Here is a 21,293-nt window from a genome sequence, read left to right on the forward strand (position 1 = left end):
AGAGGGTATGAAGGACATAATTATCCCAGGCTGGCCTCGGGCTCTTTATGTAGCTGAGGATGGCCCTGAAGTTCTGACCCTCCTGAGTGCTAAGGCTGTGGGTGTCCAGCACCACAGTTTCTGCAGTGCTGGGATTTGAACCCAAGGTCGCCTGCACAGGAGACAAACATTCTCTCTGAGCTCCATTTCCAGATCCTCAAAAATGGCCTTTGCACAAAAGAAATGTGAACCCCCTTTGTCCTCCCCAGGACACGGCCAGTAGGGAGCTGACTTTGAGCAGAGCCCAGCTTTTCTCCCACACAAGTGGGAACCTCAGGCTGCGAATCAAACTGAGAGGGAGGTCAGCAGTTTATCACTTTCTCCCTGTGAAGAGGGCATGTGCCTTCTCTTGACCATGAAACCACGGGGGCACTTAACAAATGCAGGGTCCCCAATCCCCCGGGTGACAGCCTTGACACATTGACAACCTTCCGGAGCAAGAAGACGCTGGAGAAGATGACTGACAGCTCTCGGCCATTATTCTTCCTGAACACAGTATCTGGTGTCTGCATCTCTGTGATGAACTGAAAGTGTGGGCAACGTGCTAGGCTGCAATTATTTTTCATACTATCCCATATTCAGAGGAGTAGGAATTAACAACTCACGAAGATAATTTGGCGTCAATACAGATATGCACCCTGGAATTTTCTCTTTCACTGGCAATAATTACCAACAACCCCAGCTTCTGCTCTGAGCTTTTAAGTTCTTGTCAGTTAGTCCCTGTCCACGGTGTCCTGAAGATGTGGCTATTATTAGCACCAGCATCCTTCCCAGCATGCAGCTGTTGGCTAACTTTGTGCATGTGTGTATGTGTTTTTGCATGCAGGTTATGTATATGCACATGTAGGGGATGTGCATGCCTGTGCTACACATGTGCACATGTTCTCCTAAGGTGCCCTCCACCTGATATTTTGATCCGGGCTCCTGGTGAACCTGGAGCTCGCTGGTTGGCTAGAGTCACTGACCCATGGGCCGCGGGAACCCTCCCGTCTCTGCCGCTCAGTGCTGGGGTTGCACGCACGTTGCTGAGCGGGGCTTCAAGCATGGGTTCTGGTGACCTAACACCCTTGCATTTGAACGGCCAGCCCGTTATCCACTCCACCATCTCCTCATCTGCTTTCCTAGTAGGAAGAAAGTGGCATCCATACCAGCAGATAGGTGTTAGCTGAGAATACCAGAGAAACAAAACAATTTAACTGTAGACAGAATTTGAATTTGGGGGGCCACCAGCGCACGCTCTCTCTCTCTGTCTCTCTCTCTCTCTCTCTCTCTCTCTCTCTCTCACACACACACACACACACACACACACACACTGACGTGGAGACTTATTATTAACTATGAAAGCTCGGCCTGTAGCTTAGGCTTGCCTCACTATCATAACTTAACTTAACCCATTTCTACTCATCAGTGTGCTTCCTCGTTGCTTGTGGCTCTCCTCTTCTCCTGCTCACCCTGCTTCCTCTGTGTCTGGCTGGTGAGCTCACCTTTCTTCTTCCCTGAGACCTCTCTGTCCCCAGAAGTCCTGCCTAATCTCTTCCTGTCTAGCTCTTCAGTAAACCAATCACAGTGACACATCCTCACACATTGTAAAGGAATATTCTGCAGCGTTTAACTCTTAGGGTGCTGAGCTGAAGCGTTGCTTTTTTTTTTTTTTTTTTTTTTTTTTTTTAATGGCAGCTTGAAGATGCTGTACAAAATGTGAGAATAAGCAGTTTTAAAAGTACCAAACCTCAGGGCCGGGGAGATGGCTCAGAACACTGTCAGGCAGCTTTCACTCTATCCAGGGCCCCCCATCACTTCCTCTATGCCATCTTAAGTGAAGCCCTCCAGGCCGTTTATGCAAACATCCATGCCTCTATCTTTGCACGCTCCTATGGTGGTCATTGCCCCAGTGTGAGGATCCAGCTTTGCTCTTACACAGAGACCTGTGCATCCACTGATAACCCGCAGGGCACCTGCTATGTATGTGTCCAAGGTCTCAGGCAGGATAGATGTTCTCAGAAAGAGCAAGGACAGCCAGGCTCGTTAGCAACAAGAAATCCCCAGACTCTCACGTTAGCCTGATGACCAGGGTGTGGGTGTGGGCTGGGGCGTGGTTACTAGCAGTGAGGGCTGGGCTGGACTGATGCCTTTGACTTGGCACCTGTGGTGACAGCTGATGTACTCATGAGATGAACAATGCCCACCACGGTCCTCAGTTATGACAAGTGAGACCTTGGTGGGCTGAACTGGGTCGACTGGTATAGATCACATCATGCGACACCAGAGGTCTCACTTTGGATAAATAAGGAGGATGGTATAATGTCATCAAATAGCACCAAGAGTTAAGTCAATAAAATGTCCCCTGAGTGACTGTGGGCATCAGGCAGGGAGGCGAGTGTCCCCCCACCCGGGAGTCCGAGGAACCAGCCAGGGTCATCCAGTGCCACTGGGGCCATGGCCCCGACAGTAAATACACCCTGTCTCTCTCACATTATAAAAACAGCCACGAGCACGGTGTTCCACACAGGCTGGCAGTCCCTCGCTGCTGTATGCTTGTGTGACATAAACAGCCTCACCAGAAATTTGGCATGGGCCTGGCCACCAGCAGAATGCCAACAGGAAGAATCTCTTAAAGATGGTGGGGACGTTGACTGAAGCTGGACATGGAGGTGCAGGCCTGTCACCTTCTCGCCTTGGGATACTAAGGTGGGATGGTCACAAGTTCAAGGCCATCCTGGGTAACTCAGTGAGACCCTGTCTCAAAATAAACAGTCAGAACAGGGCTGGGGATATATTCCGTGCCAGAGTGCTTGCCTGTGCAAATCGCCGGGTTCAATCCAAGTCTGGAAAACAAAGGAAGGAAAGAGATTACACTCCAGCCTTGATCACAACACTGAATTGGAGTATAATTGCTAAGCTCTAGGTGGGCACCCTTAGTCCCATTAACGACATTTATGTAGGAGAGCAGATTATACATGTGTAAGTCACAAAAGCATGACAACCCAAATTCAGCTCTTCAGAGCCCACGTAAAAACCTAACATGATTTGGCTTGTGCCTATAACCCTGGTACTGCCGAGAGAGCTGGGAAGTTGAGGCCGGAAGATCCCCAGAAGCCCGAGGGCCAGCTTAGCCTGACGTGCGCAGGAATAAACAGCTGACCCTGACTCAGACAAGGTGGGAGACGTAGATGGACACCTGAAACTGTCTGACCTACTCGTGCATGGCACAGCACAGCAACCCCCACCCACACATGAGAACATACACAAGCAGTTACGGGGGGTGTAGAGGGAGGGGACAGATTTTAAAAGGTGCTTCTTTAAAAGAAAGCCCTCTATAGCTTATCTGCGTGTTTCGTTCCGTTCAACGCGGTTTTTAATGTTGTCAGAACTGAAGCTTCCCGTGTGTCTCTCTTGTGTCTGGCTGCATCGTAGCTTGTTTCTGCTCTCAGCATAACATGGAGTTTCTTGCAGCCTGGCACTGGAGAAACGGTGGGAAATAGGCGGTCAAGATGCATAGTGAGAGCTGGGGCCTCTGGCTGGCCTGTTGTACTTAGTGTTCATTTAGGAATGAAAACAGCGAACGCAGTAGCTGTGCGATGCTGAACTCAAGTCATTTAAAATGATTTTTATTATATTCAGCAATTAATTCTCTCTCTGTGTGTGTGTGTGTGTGTGTGTGTCACAGTGCACTTGTGGAGTTCAGTGAACAACCTTCTGCAGGAGCTGGTTCTCTTCTCCTACTGTGTGGGTTCTAGAGAGCTAACTCTGGCCGTCGGTCTTGGCAGCAAGCTCCTTTACCCACTGGGCCATCTTGCTGGCCCCTCATGTTATTCATATATAAGCAAAACTCTGTGAAGTGCCCAAATGTAGGCAGGTTGTTAGTTAATGCTTTTATTCCTTCAAGGGTTGGCAGTGTTTGTTAGTTAAAACCTCAGCACCTGGCTCGCCATTTACTGTCAGACAGACAGCCGTGTGTCCTGCTTTCTGCTGGAGAAGGCAGGCATAGTTCGATCCCATGGCATTTCCTAGGTAATTTCTGAGTTGCCCGTGAACTGGTGAGTGGTTATATTTCAGGTGAGCACAGTCACCAGACACACTCTGTCACCTTTCATCAGCATCAATATGAACAAACTAAAGTCAGCAGTGGGAAAGGTTGTGTGGGTGTTTCCAAATTCCTGTCAGTCCTTACAGAATTCCAGATGCTGTGGCCGGTGCTCAGCCTGCAGTGAGCACAGGCAGCCACCCCAGTGGGAAGGCAGACATTGGTCAAATAATCACAGAAATGAGGCTGAAGGGATGGCTCAGCCTTGGACAGCACTGGCTGCTCTTTAAGAGGACCCGGCTTCGATGCCCAGCACCCACATGGCAGCTCACAACTGTCTGTAACTCCAGTCCCAGCTCCCTCTTCTGGTCTCCTCAAACTCTGTGTGTGTGTGTGCACGCGCGCGCGCGCTTAAGTCCCAGCACTGAGGAGGCAGAGAGGCAGGCAGATCTCTGTGAGTTCAAGGTCAGCCTGGTCTACAGAGTGAGTTCCAGGACATCCAGAGGTACATAAAGAAACTGCCTCGAAAAACAAAACAAAACAAAACAAAAAATAATACATACATACATAGAATCACAGAAATAAAGTGAAATTATAGCTGTAGCAAAGGTTCTGAAGGAGACGGTCCCAGCGCTGCTTAGCTTGAATTCCCTATGAGCAGTGTCTGAGGAAAGGGTCCAGGCACACCATTTGCTGTAGGAAAGCTCTCCGGGAAAGGGGTGTCTGCATCTGCCTTGGAGAATGCAGCTTGGAGAGGGTGTGCTCTCAGACACGGGGAGCAGCACTTTGATTCCTAGAGAACGCAGCTCCTGCCTCAAGGAGCTGTTTCTACTTGTAGCTAACCCTCCTTTACAGGGGCCAGTCATAAATTAGCCGTGCTTCTGGGGACCTGGGGTGGTGTGGGTGACTGGGCATGACCTCCGGAGAACGGGATCCATAATAGCAAGGGCAGCTTTCCAGAGAAGGGTCTCACAAAGGAAAGAATGGGTGCGTCCGGTTTCGAGATGCTTTGGGTAGTCCGTCCAGTGTCTATTATAGATGCCAAGAGCACATAGGATGTGGCTTTCTTCCTTGTCCAAACAACTCTGGGAGACTTCCATGTTCAGAAAAAGAGCCATGTACCTGAAAAGACTGACCAAGCCCTGCGGAGCTGGCGTCCACTCTGGCCTCAGTCACAGAGGCCTCCCGTCGGGCTCATCCACTGTATGTGGTGTGTGCAATTGCTGTGCAAGCCTTCTCAGTGGATTTTCCTTTAGCACGTTAGGAAGGTTGGACCTAGATAGTTTTATGTCATCTTGTCATAAGCTATAGTCGTCTGAGAGGAAAAGCTCTCGGATGAGAAGAGCCTCTATAAGATCAGGCTGCAGACAAGCCAGGAGGTCACTTTCTTAATTAGCAATTGATATGGGAGGGCCCAGCCAGTTGTGGGCGGAGCCGGCCCTGGGCAGGTGCTCCTGGGTTCTGTAAGAAAGCAGGCTGAGCAATCCGGTGGGCAGCTGCCCTCTGCGGCCTCTGCATCAGCTCCTGCCTGCAGGTTCCTGCCCTGCTTGAGTCCCTGCGCTGGCTTCCTCACTGACAGACTATGATGTGAGCTAAGCACCTGCTCTGGTTAGGGTCTCTTGCCTGGACGTCTGCTGTCTGCATTCCTTCTGGATTTGTTTTCAGTGCCTGTGCCCGTTAGGTTACTTGACTTCCCTTAAGCTTTCTCCTCCCATTCCTCACCTTCTCCTCCCATTCCTCACCGCCTGAGCCCTGCTGAGTTTTCAGCACTGAGTCCAGGAAGGGCGCTGGAGTATGGGTCTCAGCCCAGCTCCAGCTGCCTCCCTTGCATGGCACTGTGGAAACCACTACAAATGCAGCCCTCTGCTGGGGACATCGTTCCCAGGACAGCGTTCTGAGGGCACTTCTCCAAGGACACCCACTCTGAGGACACGGTTCCTTCTTTGGAGACATTCTGAAGTGTTTGCACCATTAGCCAGCCCACTGGTTCTGAGGCACTGCCAAGCTCCTGAAGAGATGGACAAACGTGACAGATTTCTCCCAGCTGTGGGAATGTCCTTCACCTGCGGGACACACGGCTAGCGGCTGGTTTAGCGCCGGAGGTTAGGACGCGGTGGCTGTGTTTGTAGAGGACCCACTACGTGCCAGCCATGAAGGAGGCCTCCGGAACACAGTGGGGGCTCAGGAAACAGAGGCAGACACGATAATGGCAAATCAAAAGAAGGCAAAGGAATAAAACAAAAACAAAACAAAAACAACATGGTCTTGAAGAGCTTGAATCTCATGCCGTGTGGTATGAACTGTGACGTGTCTCAGTTTCCACATCTGTGAGCTAGCATAACGTGCTTAACGTATTGGTTCTGGGCATATCAGATGCATGTCAGGGGCTGGGCAGAACGGCGGGGTGGACATGGTCTGATGTCAGCTTGTGGAAGGGAGGACCTGGCTCTGGACGGAGGGTGGGTGGGTTAGGGCCTCTAAGGGAGCTTGGCAGCGTGGGTACCCACCAGCTCTGCAGGCTTGGGGAGTCCCCATTCGATTTCAGTCACCGCCTACGTCAGCGCCCATGCGTGTTGGCAGCCACACGGGTGAGAAATTGGTCCTGGCCCCTGTGCGTAGGCGGCTTCCCCGGTATTGCTGACATTTTTGTTAATGGAATTGCTACTTTCATTAGCAAAGCAAATTGCTAAATGAACCACTCACAAGGTACCGAGGGGCTTTATTTACAGACACCCCCACGGCCTTGATTGTGTTAAATAACAGTCACCGATGGTCATTGTGCTGGGTACCCGCGGGACTGCCAAGGCTCTCGGGGACTATACAAAATATTTTGGTGACATCGGGAGATACCGAGGAGGAAAAACTAACCAGTAAGTGTTGTTAATCTTTAAACTATTTTGAAAAGGGAGGACTGGCGTTCCGTTTGTCGTTGCTGTGTATATGTATGATGGTGGATGCGGACATGCCCCGGCACATGTGTAGAGGCCAGGAGACAGCTTTGCAGAGACAGCCCTTTATTTCCACCGTCATGTGGCCTCTGGGGTCAATCCCAGGCCTCCAGGTTATGTAGCAAGTATCTTTACCTTCCTGGCTATTTTGCTGGACCAAAGAGTTGTCTTTTAGCGTATCTGTTCTATATCCAATTTCTGTCACTGTTGTGCTTTAATCATAACGGAGCCTTCATTTTCCCTGTGATCTTCAGTCTTTTTCAATCCTTAGTCCCTGTGAGCCTTCAGTCCTTTAAAGGCTTTGTTTTATGTGTTTCCTGCATGTGTATGTGTGCATCTCATGTGTGCAGTGCTTGCAGAGCCCACAAGAGGATGCTGAACCCCCTAGAACTGGAGTTACAGACAGCTGTGAGCCAACATGAGGTGCTGGGATCTTCCACAAGAGCAGCCAGTGCTCTGAACCACGAGACAACTCTCTGGCCCTGGAAAGGGAACCGTGAAAACATTTCGTGTGTTCTGAGGAGGTGACATCCCATAATACACAGGCTCATGAACTTATGTCAACTCACGGACCCACCCACTGTATTTCCAGATTTATATTGCTCTTGACATAACATAGAAGTAAACGTGACGCAAAACAGGTATGATATGCTTTAGCCAGAGATCAGGAGCGTTTCAAATCTAGAGCAGTCATAGAAATACATTTCTGCGAAAATCCTTTAAAAATTACACCTCCAACAAGGCCTAAACCTTAACCAAATACCACATTCGAACATAAACCTGAAGTGCAGGCTTCTCATATTTGACATGCTGAGCCTGGCTCGCGTTTGAGTCCCATGTGATTCTGTTCCCTCGCCGCTGCCAACACCGGTGCAGGATATAGTGCATTAACTTAAACAGAGAGAGAGAGAGAGAGAGAGAGAGAGAGAGAGAGAGAGAGAGAGAGAGAGAGAGAGAGAGAGCTGGGGGACAAAAGGAAAGCAAGCCCCAAACGAGATGGAAGGCAGGGTTCCTCCGTTGATGCAATCTCTCCCTGGGATGTCGGGTGCATGGGTAATCCCAGCACTCTGGAGGTGAAGGCAGGACAGTCAGAAGGCCCAGGCCAACCTCAGCTTCATACTGAGTTTGAGACCAGCCTGGCCTATATGAAACCCTGCCTCAAAACAGAAAAAGAAAAATATAAGGAGGACAGTCTTTTGTGTGCCCGTATTTACCTGTCATGTCTATGGGAAGCAACCCCAGAGGGTGACATCATCTCTATCATGGGAATTTTTACCAGAGGTAAAATCAGTCATACTTCACCAGCAGCCAATGACAGCCACCGGGACACTGGTACCCTGGATGACAGGGGAAATGGGTGTGGCACAGAGCATCAACTAAGATCCCGGGAGGGGCTGCTGTCCAGGGAGGATACTGATGTGTACCAGGGTTAGACTGGAAACCTGGGTCCTTTTCACTTCTAATGTTCTCAGAGAAGGAGAAGAGGAGGGAAACACGGGGGGGGGGGTAAGGGGAGAGAGAGAGAGAGGGAGGGAGGGAGGAGAGAGAACAGTTAGGTAATGTTCTCATATATAAATGGAAGAGTAAAAAATAAGGAAAAGTCACAAGTAGAAGAATCCAGAATAAGGTGCCTATGAGGGATGGGCACTCTCAGTGGCCCCAGCTCTCAGAGCATCTTAAACTTGGTTTCCACCCTGTATCAGCAAGGAATGCAGACTGTCGGAGCTCTTTGCCATGCTGTTTGTTACACGGCACACTGAGCAGCAGGTGTCTAAATCTCTCCTCCAAACATGCCTGCTGTGGCCCCACAAAGCTTGACTTGTGTTTGGTCTGTCTCGGTCTGTGCTGGAATCAGCCTCTTCTATGGCCCAGGGTAGTGCTACAGGCATTTGTTGAAGAGATGTACTAACTAGAAGAGGTGTGTGTGTGTGTGTGTGTGTGTGTGTGAGAGAGAGAGAGAGAGAGAGAGAGAGAGAGAGAGAGCGCACCAGGTTTATGTGGTGCGGGGACTGAAGCCAGGGCCACGTTCAAGCCCTCTGTCACCTGAGCTAATCAAGTCCCTGTAATTTCTTCCTTCCTTATGTAGCTCCAGTTCTGTGCTGAGGGCAACCTCTGGCCCCTCCTGAGGCCCTAGCCCTGCTTGCCTCCTTTGCTCTCTCCATTGAAAGCCCCTCCCCTCCTCCTGTTCCCCTCCTCCCCCTCCTCCCCCTCCTCCCCCTCCTCCCCTCCCCCTCGATCTTCGGTCTCTTTAGTCTTGGGTGATTCCACACAGTTATGCAATGCATTAAATAACATCCTCTCTCAACTCCTCTCAGAAGCCCCCACCCCCCACAACCTCTTCTCCCAATTTTTCTCTCCCTTTGTATACTTTCTATAACCCGCCGAGTCCAGTGAGTGCCACCCCTACACGCGGGTGTGGAGTCCTGTATTGTCGCCCCTCCCAGCCGTCCTGCAAGGGGCAGGGAGGACTGAATGGGAGGACTGAATGTAGACCCCACCTTGGCCATGGCGTCCAACCCAGAACTGTTCTGCTCTGTTGCTGTATAGCGTAACACGGCTGCTGTCCTAGGAATAGTCCTCATCAGTGGCTACAAGGTTTACTTCCTCCCCTGGATGCTTTCCCTAATGTGACAAGAAGGCTTCTTCACTAAAGAAAACTGACTGTCCCTCCCTCCCTCCTTCTGTAGCCACCCACTGCCCATAACTCCTCACCCAGGGCTGGGGCCTTGTGTACCCCCTTTCTGAGAGCGCCCAGAATAAACACATGGGCAGGAATCCTGCACAGGGTTTGCCCTTTGAACCTCTGAATTCCCACCTGGCAAGTGCAGTTGGCTCGTGACATAGAGGGTTGTTCTGAGATTAGTAATATCTGTCCAGGGTCTGGGAAGGTTTTGAACACAGGTGTCCCAGGGCTAGAATTAATTGTTACCATGATTTTGGGCAGAACCCACGACTGAGGAAATGGCAGAGAATGGGAGTTTTATTGAAAAATGTCAGTGTATCCTGCTATTTATTCTGGTAGTTCAGGTCATCATGTTCCAATAGAAGGCAATACATTCCCTTTGCCAAGACGAGCTCCGGTTCGCAAGCCCAGGGCTGCCCCCTAGTGGTGTTTGAACAAATGCCAATTGAAAAACACAGTTTTTGAAAAATGTGTTTGCATGTTCCTGTGTGCATGCTCATGTGTGTGGATGCAGGTGCACACATGCCGTGGCATGCATGTAGAGCTCACAGCACTAACTCAGGTATCAGTTCATGTCTTCTATCTTGTCTGAGATAGGGTCTATCACCACTGCATATGCCCGGCGGCTAGCTGGTTTACGAGTTTCTGGAATTCTCTCATCTCCTTAGGAGCACTGGGGTTACAGATGCGAAACCGCCATGTCTGGCTTTACATGGCTCTGGAGAGCTGAACGCTGGCCCTCGTATTTGTGCAGCGAGCACTTTACCAACTGAGCTAGCCCAGAGAATAAACTGTTGCAGCAGCAAATGGCAAACCGTGTGGAGACTGATCTACCTGAATGCCATTGTCAGGTGTCCACAGCTGTTCTCCAGGGATGAATCACACACACACACACACACACACACACACACACACACACACACACACACAGGGGTCACTCTCTGACCTCTACAGCCATCCGCGTGTGCATACTCACATATTTCTGAGTGTTGACAGTGTCGGTGTGTGCGAGCAGAATGGTGGGTTATGAGCTCGTGAGTGTGAGCGCGTGAGTGAGGTCCATCTCTGTTAGTTAAGGGATGTGTTCCGTGATGATGCCAACCAGCAGATCCAGGCTTCATGGTGGAAGGAGGTCCGAGATCCGGGAAGAGTTGTTAACCCAAGTCTGGAGGTGGTGGTGTCTGCTGGCCTTGTTTCTGCTTCTTCCGTGGGTGTGGATGAGACCCACCCACATTGGGGGGGATTGGTTCAAGTCTAAGTCTACCAATTTAAACAGACTTTTTAAGAGAATCTCTCTCTCTGTCTCTCTGTCTCTCTCTCTCTCTGTGTGTGTGTGTGCCTCCTTTGTGTGGGTGCCCTTGGGGGCCAGAGGCATCGGATCCCCTGGAGCTGGAGTTACAGGTGGCTATGAGCTGCCCGATGTGGGTGCTTGGAATCAAAGTCAGAGCTCTGGAGGAGTGGTCCATACTCTTAACCACTGAGCTGTCTCTCCTACCCTCTGGATATTAACCTAATCTTTAAAATATCTGGACAACTATATCTAGCCTAAGCTAACTGAATATTTAACTTTTGCCAGATAGACACTCAAAATTAATCTAGTTTTTTTTTTATTTGTTTGATTTTTTTTAGATTTATTCATTTCCTAGTTATGTAAACAACATTCTCTCATACCAGTAGAGGGCGCCAGATCTCATTATAGATGGCTGTGAGCCACCATGTGGTTGCTGGGAATTGAACCCAGGTCCTTTGGAAGAGCAGTTAGTGCTCTTAACCTCTGAGCCGTCTTTCCAGCCCCCAACCTAGGTTTCTGAGACTACATTTTGGATGGCTCTGATACTCCTCAGTTTATATCATCATCCCTCCAGGGAATAGCCCTGGGGCAGGGTCTTCATGCTCTGTCATGCACGCCTCCCATGGCCCCGTCTTTCCTCCCTCTGAACTACTCCACGATTAGGGTGTCACATGGCTTGAGGCAGCAGCTCCATGGATGTTTATTTAATAAAGAGCCACATAAACTATGCAGTATCCATTTATAAGTACGACAGATAGACATTTTAACAGGCTATGAATCTCTTTACTCAATGTGATTGTGAAAGTAATGTATACATTTAGTTTTTGATTGAGAATATACTTTTATCACATTTTAAAAATAAAACCTAATTATAGCCCTTCAAGTTGGTGGGTTTTTTGGGGGGTAGTTGTTGTTTGTTTTGTTTTTTTCATTCCTACATGGTCTTCTGTGTTGCACAGCAGACCATGTTCTCTGGCTGAGTGAGCTGTGCATCCCCACTGTGGTCATCTCCACTGTGGCCCCACCTCCTCCCTGGGCAAGCAGGAGGAGGCAGCCTGAAGAGGAGGGTGTGCTGCCATGCCTCTGTGGCCCCCAGGAAGAGGAGATCAGAACCCTGAGTTACTGTGAGACTCTGCAGATCCCCACATGAACTGCACCTGGGGGGGGGCTGTACGGTCTGATTGCCAGTTTGTCCTGTACATATTTCTACCTTTGTAACCTTTGAGACTTGATAACAGTAGAAGTTTTACTGACAAAGAAGCTTAGAGAACTTGCACAATTTCCAAAATCTGTCAAATCAGGCAGCTTTCCTGGTGCGAGGGGTAGGGGCCAAGAATCTAAAAGAAATGATTCACTTTTCTTTGCTGAACGTAAGGCAAGTAGCTAGCTTCCTCCAGGACTTCCTGTTGTATCTGCCCAATGCGCCTGCTGCAGCCGTATCTTGTGAGCTCTCAGAGAAGCAGTCACATTGCATTTTAATTTAGGCAGAGAGGTAGACACTTGGTGTGAAATCTTTCTTCCCCTCTTCTATTTAGCAGAAGGGGTAACTTTGTTTTGAGCTAGTTCCTGAGCCTTGCGTTATTAGCCTCGGAGCAGAGGTAAAAAGTACAAGGCTGGGGTGAGCTGCACATACATGTGGGGAAACTTCAAATTAAACACCCCCACACATGTGTGCATACGTGTACACGCATGTGCGCACAGGTGGACATGCGTGTGTGCTCCTGTGCATGTGAAGGCCAGAGTCTCCTGGTCACTGTCGTCTCACCCGGTGCTTGCTTTTGCTCAGGTCGGCAGGGTAACCCTTGTGCAGTTGGATCCCTCCTAGCGGAAGGTGCCAGCAGTCCGTCTCTCAGCCTCCTGTTTCTGTCCCCAAGGTCCTGAGCACTGTGCACTCTAAACTCTTCTGCCAGGTCTCACTCGGGCCCATCTCACCATGTTACTCCTCCTGCCAGCTTTGGCCAGGAATCTGTCTCTGTCTTCCTCCTCCAAGCCATCACGTTGAGTCCTGTCATTGTATCGATGCAAGAATCCAAAGCCACTGCTTCTAAATTCAAAGCATCTAATGTTGTAGATGGCATCCAACACCCTCCGTTGGTATCTCACACATGTGCACAACACATGCACACAGACATACAAGCACACACATAATTAAAACAAAAGTGCACTGCTCAGAAACACCTCCTCCATTTTTTTCCTCCATCACCCTGGCCGTGATGATGGCAGCCTCTGGAGTTGGCACAGGAGGGCTGAGCCAGAGTCCCTCCAGGACCCAGCTTGCTCTTCGTCCTGTTGGATCTCGTTTGACACACCATTCTGAGGGCCTCCCGGCCCACCATCACCCAGTAAAGATGACCATTGCCTTCTTATTTACCTCTGGGAGCTTCAGCTCAGCACGCACGGTACAAAGGCTCTTTAGGATCAACACCAGCCTCCCAGCCCCCAGCTTAATGGCTTCTCAAACACGGTATGTCCTACTGTGTGTCAAGAGGTGACTTCTCCGTCTACAGTGTCCTCCCACACGTGTTGGTAACTCCAGCACACCCTTCCAGAGCCAGCGGAGGCACCGATCGATGCCTCTGTCCACTGTACACCTCCCTGACGCCCTCCTGCTGCCTGACGCTTTACACGGCTGTCCGCAGCACCTCTGTCCTTCCTCTGCAGCTGCGCCTTGTGAGTTGCTTTCTGTCCCAACACCTAGCAGGAAAAGGTATTGGAAGCTAATGAGTGTGTGAGCGAGGGAACGAGGGAGTGTGTGTGTGTGTGAGCGAGTGTGTGTGTGAGCGAGTAGGTGTGTGAGGGAGGGAAGGGTCTAACAATAAAAGAGCCCATTTTATACCTTTCTCTTTTGTTAGCATGTGAAGTGAGTGAGCTACCAGAATTGTAGTGACTCAGATGAATTAAAAATGCACATTTTTGGTTAGAAAAACCTTTGTGAGCTGGAAGTAAAGAACACAACTCTTAGCCTCTTCCAAGGCAAAGGAGGTGCAGTGTGCACATTAAGCTGGCACCTTTTAAGGTTGCCTTCCTCTGTTTTTGTATTTGAATCAGCGTGTTTAACACCAGTTTGTGCTTATATTATTGCTCAGCTGAAACTATTTAAATTACTCATTGGAATTTATTTCTAAAGACGGTCTGTGTCTGTGCCTCATTGTTTACAGTCATGTAACACATAGCATTTCTGTCAGTGACGGGCCACACCCACAGCCCATAAGTTACAGCAGAGCCAAGAAATCCCCACAGCCTGGTGATATCATAGACTTCTCGAGGAAAATCCCATTAGGAAGTCACCTGGAGAGGTGGAGGGATGATGGGGGTGGCCACACACACACACACACACACACACACACACACACGTTTACAAAGAGCTTGAGACAGGAGGCACATCATCCTACATCGGGCCTCTGTGGTTTTTCTGATTTGTAATTCCTGGTATGTGTGTGTGGTGCACACGTATAATGTAAGTTAAATAATGAACTTTTCTATAGGTGTCTCTATGGCCTCCTCTGTGAATTAGATTTTGAGGTGTCTGCCGTGGACGGGGCTGCGGAGGACGGACAGCACAGGGCGTGGCGGCCCTCCCCAGTGCAGCCTGCCATCTCCCCACTACCGACAGGCATCTCTGCCCAGCAGATGAATCAGATATGACTATGATTTTGTGGGAATTCGCGTTCGGAGGCAGTGCAGGATGTTCGTTAGATGTCAGGAGTGGCGCCCTCAGTGAAGAGGGAGCTCTAGGCATTTCACTTCTGTTTACCATAGTCTGGGGAGTGATGGACCAGCTCCATTCCTCCTGAGAGGGGGAAGGGTTTGTTGTTGTTGTTTTTGCTCAAGGTCAGAGCTACATCAATAACCCCACAACAGGAGGAGAGTCAGTCCTCTAGGGCAAAGCATCTATTTCTATAGCTGCCACAGGACACAAGTTTGGGCCAGCTTGTAGTCTGTGTGTAACGTGGAAACCGCACAGGAGAACCATTGGAAAAGAGAGTTTTCAGACGGGTGTTTTAGGGCCAACCTCAGCCACCTCCCCTCCATAAGCACAGAGCCCCTGACCTTGTGTCCAGAGCATACCTGAGCTGACCACGCCTGTAATTTACCCCCTTCCAGGCAGGGCCCACTGAGACCCAGGCTTCAGCTGGCAGGCTGGTAACAGTGGAGAGGGAGGCTGCCCCTCCTCCTAAGCCTCTCCCTAGCGAGCTGGCTTAGCCCCTTCCCTGCTTTGCCTCACATGCTCCCTACTGAGTGCCGCCTCCAGGAAACCTACCAGGACCTGTAGTCCTCTGTGTCAAGAACCCGAACTCCTCCAGCTCAACTGATTGCAGAGTACTCACAGAGATGTTTTGACCCTTAAGGCTTGCTTTCTGGGATGCTTCAGCCCATTTAATTTAGTGTTTGTGAAATTTGATATAAACTAGTCAACTGGAGAGTCTTACTTTATTTACTAATTGCATAGCTATGGGTGATCCAGGCTGTCCGCTCCAACTCTAAGGATCTAAATGGCATCTTCATTGAGAGGGTATCTCTGTGCTGACCTACTGTGTGCTCGCGTGCTGTCCCACTGTGTGCTCGCGTGCTGTCCCAACTGTGTGCTCACGTGCTGTCCCACTGTGTGCTCTTGTGTCTTTCTACCTTATAGACTGGTTAGTGGTCTCCCTTCATCACTAAAAAATGCTAGCAGGATATAATGTTTAGTGGAAGGAAGGGAAAATATTTCCAGTTTACATACCTGATAAGGAACTTGTGTCCAGAATGCGTCAGGATACTTTACAAAACAGCAAACAAGAAAAGACAAATACTCCCCCATTGGGAAACTGGCAGGATATTTGAGGTTGATCGTCCATGGAAACATGCCCAGGATCATTAAGTCGATCATCTTCATTAGCCGTTAGAGCCTGGCAAGTCAGAATCATAACACCTCACAGTGCACGTCCTCTAAGATGACAGGCATTAGGAAAAGGGAATAGGCACAGTGACAGTATGGACACAAAGGCTTCTTCCCAGAGACAGGAGTCACGCAGATGTTTACCAACCACATGGTTCAACTGTTCCCTTCCTATAATGATATGTGTCCACACAGAACTTGAATATAAATGCTCATGGCAGGATTAACCATAACAGACAAAAGTAGGCATTAGTTAACACCAGTCAGCTGCTGAACAGATGAGTAAGACATGGCGCACACATACAGACATGCGGTGTTATTCAGTAGCAAAAGGCTCAGGGAACATTGCGGGAGAGGGGACAGAAGGAATGTAAGAGCAGGAGGAAGGGGTGGAGAGCTGTGGACTGCTGAGCTCTGGACATGAGCAACTGTCACACACACTACCCACACTAGGCCTCCACAAGATCAAGAGAGTTAAAAATTCCAGCAGGGAGCAGGGAGGCCCTACACACTCACACACATGCACACTCACACACACTCACACACATGCACACTCACACACACGCATGCACACACACTCACACACATGCACATTCACACACACTCTCACACACACTCACACACATGCACATTCACACACACATGCACTCACACACATGCACACACACTCACACACATGCACATTCACACACATGCACACACACTCACACAATGCACACTCACACACTCACACACACTCACACAATGCACACTCACACACTCACACACATGCACACTCACACACACTCACACACTCACACAATGCACACTCACACACTCACACACGCACACACTCACACACTCACACACACTCACACAATGCACATTCACACACACTCACACACTCACACAATGCACATTCACACACACTCACACACTCACAATGCACATTCACACACTCACACACTCATACAGCACACACATACACACTCACACACGCACACACTCACACACACTCACACACATGCACATTCACACACACATGCACACACACTCACACACATGCACATTCACACACACTCACACACATGCACATTCACACACACATGCACATTCACACACACTCACACACATGCACATTCACACACACACATGTATACACACATGCACATTCACACACTCACACACACTCACACACGCACACACATGCGCACACTCACGCACACTCACATGCACACACTCACACACACTCACACGCACACACTCACACACATTCACACACATGTACACACGCACACACACACGCACACACACACACACACACACACACACACACTTTCCTAAGGAGCCAATGGTAATTGATGGATGTTGAGGGAGGGCTGCCTCTGGTGGGTTTCCCGTGCCCTGGTGGATGGTCCCACCACCATGCACATATGGCAACGCTCACTGAACTTAGTTATGAAAAAGAGAGAGAGACATGAAGTTGGTTGGCTATTGGGGGAGCTGGAAGGAGGGAGTAGAGGGTTTGGATGTGATATAAATATATTGTATATATGTACAAAATAATAGGTACAAAAAATAAAAACAAATACATAAGGCCAGGCATTGGTGGCACACTCCTTTAGTCCCAGCACTTAGGAGGCAGAGAGAGGCAGGTGGATCTCTGTGAGTTAGAGCCCAGCCTGGTCTACACAGTGAGTTCCAGGACAGCCAAGGTTATGCAGAGAAACCCTGTCTTGGAATATAACAATAAATAAGAGCTACTAAAAATAAAGTTTAATACCAAAGAGAACTTAGTACAGTAATGTTCTATATGCTTTGATCAGCAATGGGCCACAGATTCGTGATTGGGTATAGGGACTGAGAAATTCCCACAGCCTGGTTATGTCATAGCTCTGCTGACTTGAGACCCATCACATGATGCAGTCCCAGGATCGTGTAACCATAATAGTAGCTGAAAAACAAAACAAACAAACTAAACACTTCTATCCCTGCTTAGGAGCCCCCAATTTTGTAGCAGGGAAAACACCCCTACTTGCCCATTTAGCGTTGTGGGGTTATTGTCAGTGCCTACCCTTGTCACTCACGGTATTTGGGGCCACTCCTCCTTCTTAGGGTCCCTCCTGTCCCTTTTGCTGACCTCACCGGGGTGCACAAGCTGTAGGATTCCACCTGAGCATAGCTGGCTGCGTGCCCATGTGACCGGGAACTCTTTGATGGAAGAGTCGCCAAGCCTCAGATCTGCCAGAGCATCCTGACGGGCTCTTCAAACCTTACCAAGGCTTTTCAGACCTCTGGCTGCCCAGGTCGAATGGAGCTAGGCCCGCATCAGACTCTCAGCAGGGCTGTTGTGAGGACTAATGCTGTAGCAGAAGCAATCTCCTGACCTCCTAAAAAGACATCGATGGAGCAAAAGATTTTGTTCTGCGTAATTGCTTGTTTTTAGTGGTCATTTATACCACCGTGTGGTGTCTGAGGTGCAGGTGCTTGGGTTCCCATGATGCCCAGGGGTACACCAAATCAACCCGCCGTTCGGAGTTCCTCTGTGGGTGTCAGGTCAAGGACTGGCCTCTCAGAGGCAGGTAAGATGGGTCAGTGGGGGAAGAGGCCAGCTACGCAAGAACGAGGATAGAATTCAGATCTCCAGAACCAACATCAAACTTGGATGTGGTGGTGTGAGTGTCCCTAACCCCAGGGCTGGGGAGGCAGATACAGGAGGGTACCCAGAGCTCATTGGCCAGCCAGTTTAGCCAATCAGTGAGTTCCAGCCTCAAAACAAACAGTAGAGAGAAGCAATGGAATAAGAGACCAATGTGTTTTTTTAAAAAAAAAGTTATTAATTTTTGAGAGATTTATGGAATATATCTTGATCACATTCATCCCAGCTGTTCCGTTTAACTCCTCCCAGGTCTAACCCTGCCTCTAATTTCATATCCTTTTAAAACATATATAATAATTCACCAACCGCAGCTGAGCGCCTGTCTACTTCTGGGCGTGGGATCATCCACTGGGGTGTGGTTGACCTAACGGGCCACACCCGTAAAGAAACGGACTCTCCTTCCACAGAAGCGGTCAGCTGCCCGTAGCTCTTCGGTTGAGCTAGGAACTCAGGAGCCCCTTCCCACTCCCCGCTGGGCTGCTGGCAGCCTTGATGTCACACAAGCCAGCACAGCTTGTGTGAATGCCTCAGAGTGATGCTCCTGCCATGCCCAGAGACACTGTTTGTCCCTGGTCCTCCCTGATTTCTGGTTCTTAAAATCTCCCCTCCACTCTTCCATGACTGCCTCTGAGCCTTGGGGAGAGAGGACACTCAAGGTTGGCCTCTGGTGTCCACATGCAGATTCACAACACACTCACACACACACACACACACGACCTCTCTGGTTTTGTTTATCTATGGCCATGGCTCTCATCCGATGGGTCGGGCGGGACCCCTTTGAGGGCCCATATCAGACATTTACATTATGATTCACAGGAGTAGGAAAATTGCGGTTATGAAGTAGCAATGAAGCAGCTTTATGGGTGGGGTCAGCACAAGAGGAACTGTGGCGGTACTGAGAAAGTCGAAAGCTGCTGTCCTATAGGAAGAGTCTATGAAGCCTGGGCACCTGCAAGGGACGGGCCTGGCGTTCTGGGCTGACAGCCCCAGCCTGGTGTTTTTCTCCACCTCACACCCCCCCTCCCTTCTGGTCTGCAGTGAGATGAGGCAGAGGCTGGCTGAGGAGAACAGCAAGTGTAGCATCCTCTCGAAACACCAGAAGTTCGTGGAACGCTGTTGCATGCGATGCTGCTCACCCTTCACCTTCCTGGTCAACGCCAGGCGCCGCTGCGGGGAATGCAAGTTCAGCGTCTGCAAGAGCTGTTGCTCCTACCAGAAGCACGAGAAGCTCTGGGTATGCTGCGTCTGCCAGCAGGCCAGGTGAGTGGCTGTGCCCTTGGAGGGCTGGGCTGATGGCACCACCGTTTCCTCCTTCCTGCTGGGTGGGACCAGCATTGACAGACAGGTGTGTCCAGATCACCGGTGACAGCCAGGGACTGTGTGAGGGGGATGAGAGGGGCTGCGGGAGAGCACAAGGGAGGCCCTTGGAGTGGAAGGCAGGGCCTCTCCCATGCTCCACCCACCCTTTTAAAGCTCCTCCCCTGGTCTTTCGTTCTTTCCTAAGTGTCCTGGGTTTGTTGTAATTGCACTGTACATCGGAAACACGAACGAACGGTGTGGGTTCCTGATAACTCAGATGCGTAAGGGCACGAGAGAACACGCAAGCATTAGCCTCCACACAGGTTGCCACAGGCAGGTCCCAGCCATCATTTCCATCCACCTTGGGGACACTGAGCATGGGCCACCGAGCAGTGGGGTTTGGAGGAAGCCTCACAGAGGCAGAGAGATGAATACGGAATCGTCAAGGGTAAAACAGTCGGAATGCGCAAGGCTGGGTTGGGATGCTGCCGCCTCGTGAATGGAATGACAAGTTTGCAACTCAGTCTCCCTGGGATGCGTTGAGTATCTGGGAACTGCTGGGTTGATAGCTGCTTTATAAATCTCCTTATTCTGTATCTGTGCACTGCCGTCACCCCTGGCTGCTCTGTAGCCCTGTGTGCCGTGACCGGAACAGGCTGGCTGTGCCTGAGCACACGGACATCTGCCCTTCCTGTCTTGCTTCTCCTCCATCTCTCTGCCGCCTCGTTTAGATTCTTTAACACACGAAATCCTAGCATTTCCCTAGAGAGCTTGTTCATGGGGGTAGTGGCTGAGTGGGTGAGTGGGGTCTCCTAGGAAGCAGGAGATGCCGGCCACGGTGGGAAGTGGTTTGTTCATCAGCCGGTGTCCAGGCTTGGGTGCTTCGGGCCCTGTGCCTTGCATAGCTTGGACCTGTCTCTTTTCCTCATGGAGGCTCCGTAGACAGGAAGAGGCCTAGGACAGAGCGAAGACCCATCATAGCTGACTGCTATGAGCCTGAACAGCTATGTCAGGAACATAGACAAACATGTTTGTGTTTTCCCACAATGTCAGGGTGTATTAACAGGCCCAAGGGCGTGGCAGTTTCAGCCGAATGTGCCTTGCTTGATACCCTCAAATGGACATGGGTTCTTTTGGTCCAATCTCAGTTACTCATATTAACTCTCAGGTCACGCATTACACACACCACACTGTGAATGTATTGTCTGTCTGTCCGTCTGTCTGTCTATCAGTCAGTTGATCTACCTATCATGTATATGTAGCTTACAGAATGGCTGCAAAGGGTTACAGAGGCAAGATGCCTCAGAAAGATCTGGGAACTATTAGGAGTGCATGACAGTCTCGGGAGGTGACAGGGCCAAGCACACAGAGGTCTCTGGAGAGGCTCTGGCTGCTGCTATAGGCTGAAGGGTCCTATCTGAGCTGCAGGCATGAGGTGAAGCAAAAGACAGGACCAGGGCCCGATGAATGAGCAGACAGACAGACGGACACC

The 21,293-nt window shown here is 50.0% G+C and overlaps 1 protein-coding gene across 1 annotated transcript in view; it reads left to right on the plus strand.

The window, feature by feature from the left end:
• Myrip (myosin VIIA and Rab interacting protein) overlaps positions 1 to 21,293 on the plus strand; it is a 140,198-nt gene that overhangs the window by 32,835 nt on the left and 86,070 nt on the right. The window contains exon 2 of the mRNA XM_051202478.1: positions 19,541 to 19,762. Coding sequence (XP_051058435.1) covers positions 19,541 to 19,762 — 222 coding nt within the window. The remainder of the gene's footprint in view (positions 1 to 19,540; positions 19,763 to 21,293) is intronic.

This window comes from Phodopus roborovskii, unplaced genomic scaffold (genome assembly GCF_943737965.1).
Source record: "Phodopus roborovskii unplaced genomic scaffold, PHOROB, whole genome shotgun sequence".
NCBI classification, from domain to species: domain Eukaryota; kingdom Metazoa; phylum Chordata; class Mammalia; order Rodentia; family Cricetidae; genus Phodopus; species Phodopus roborovskii.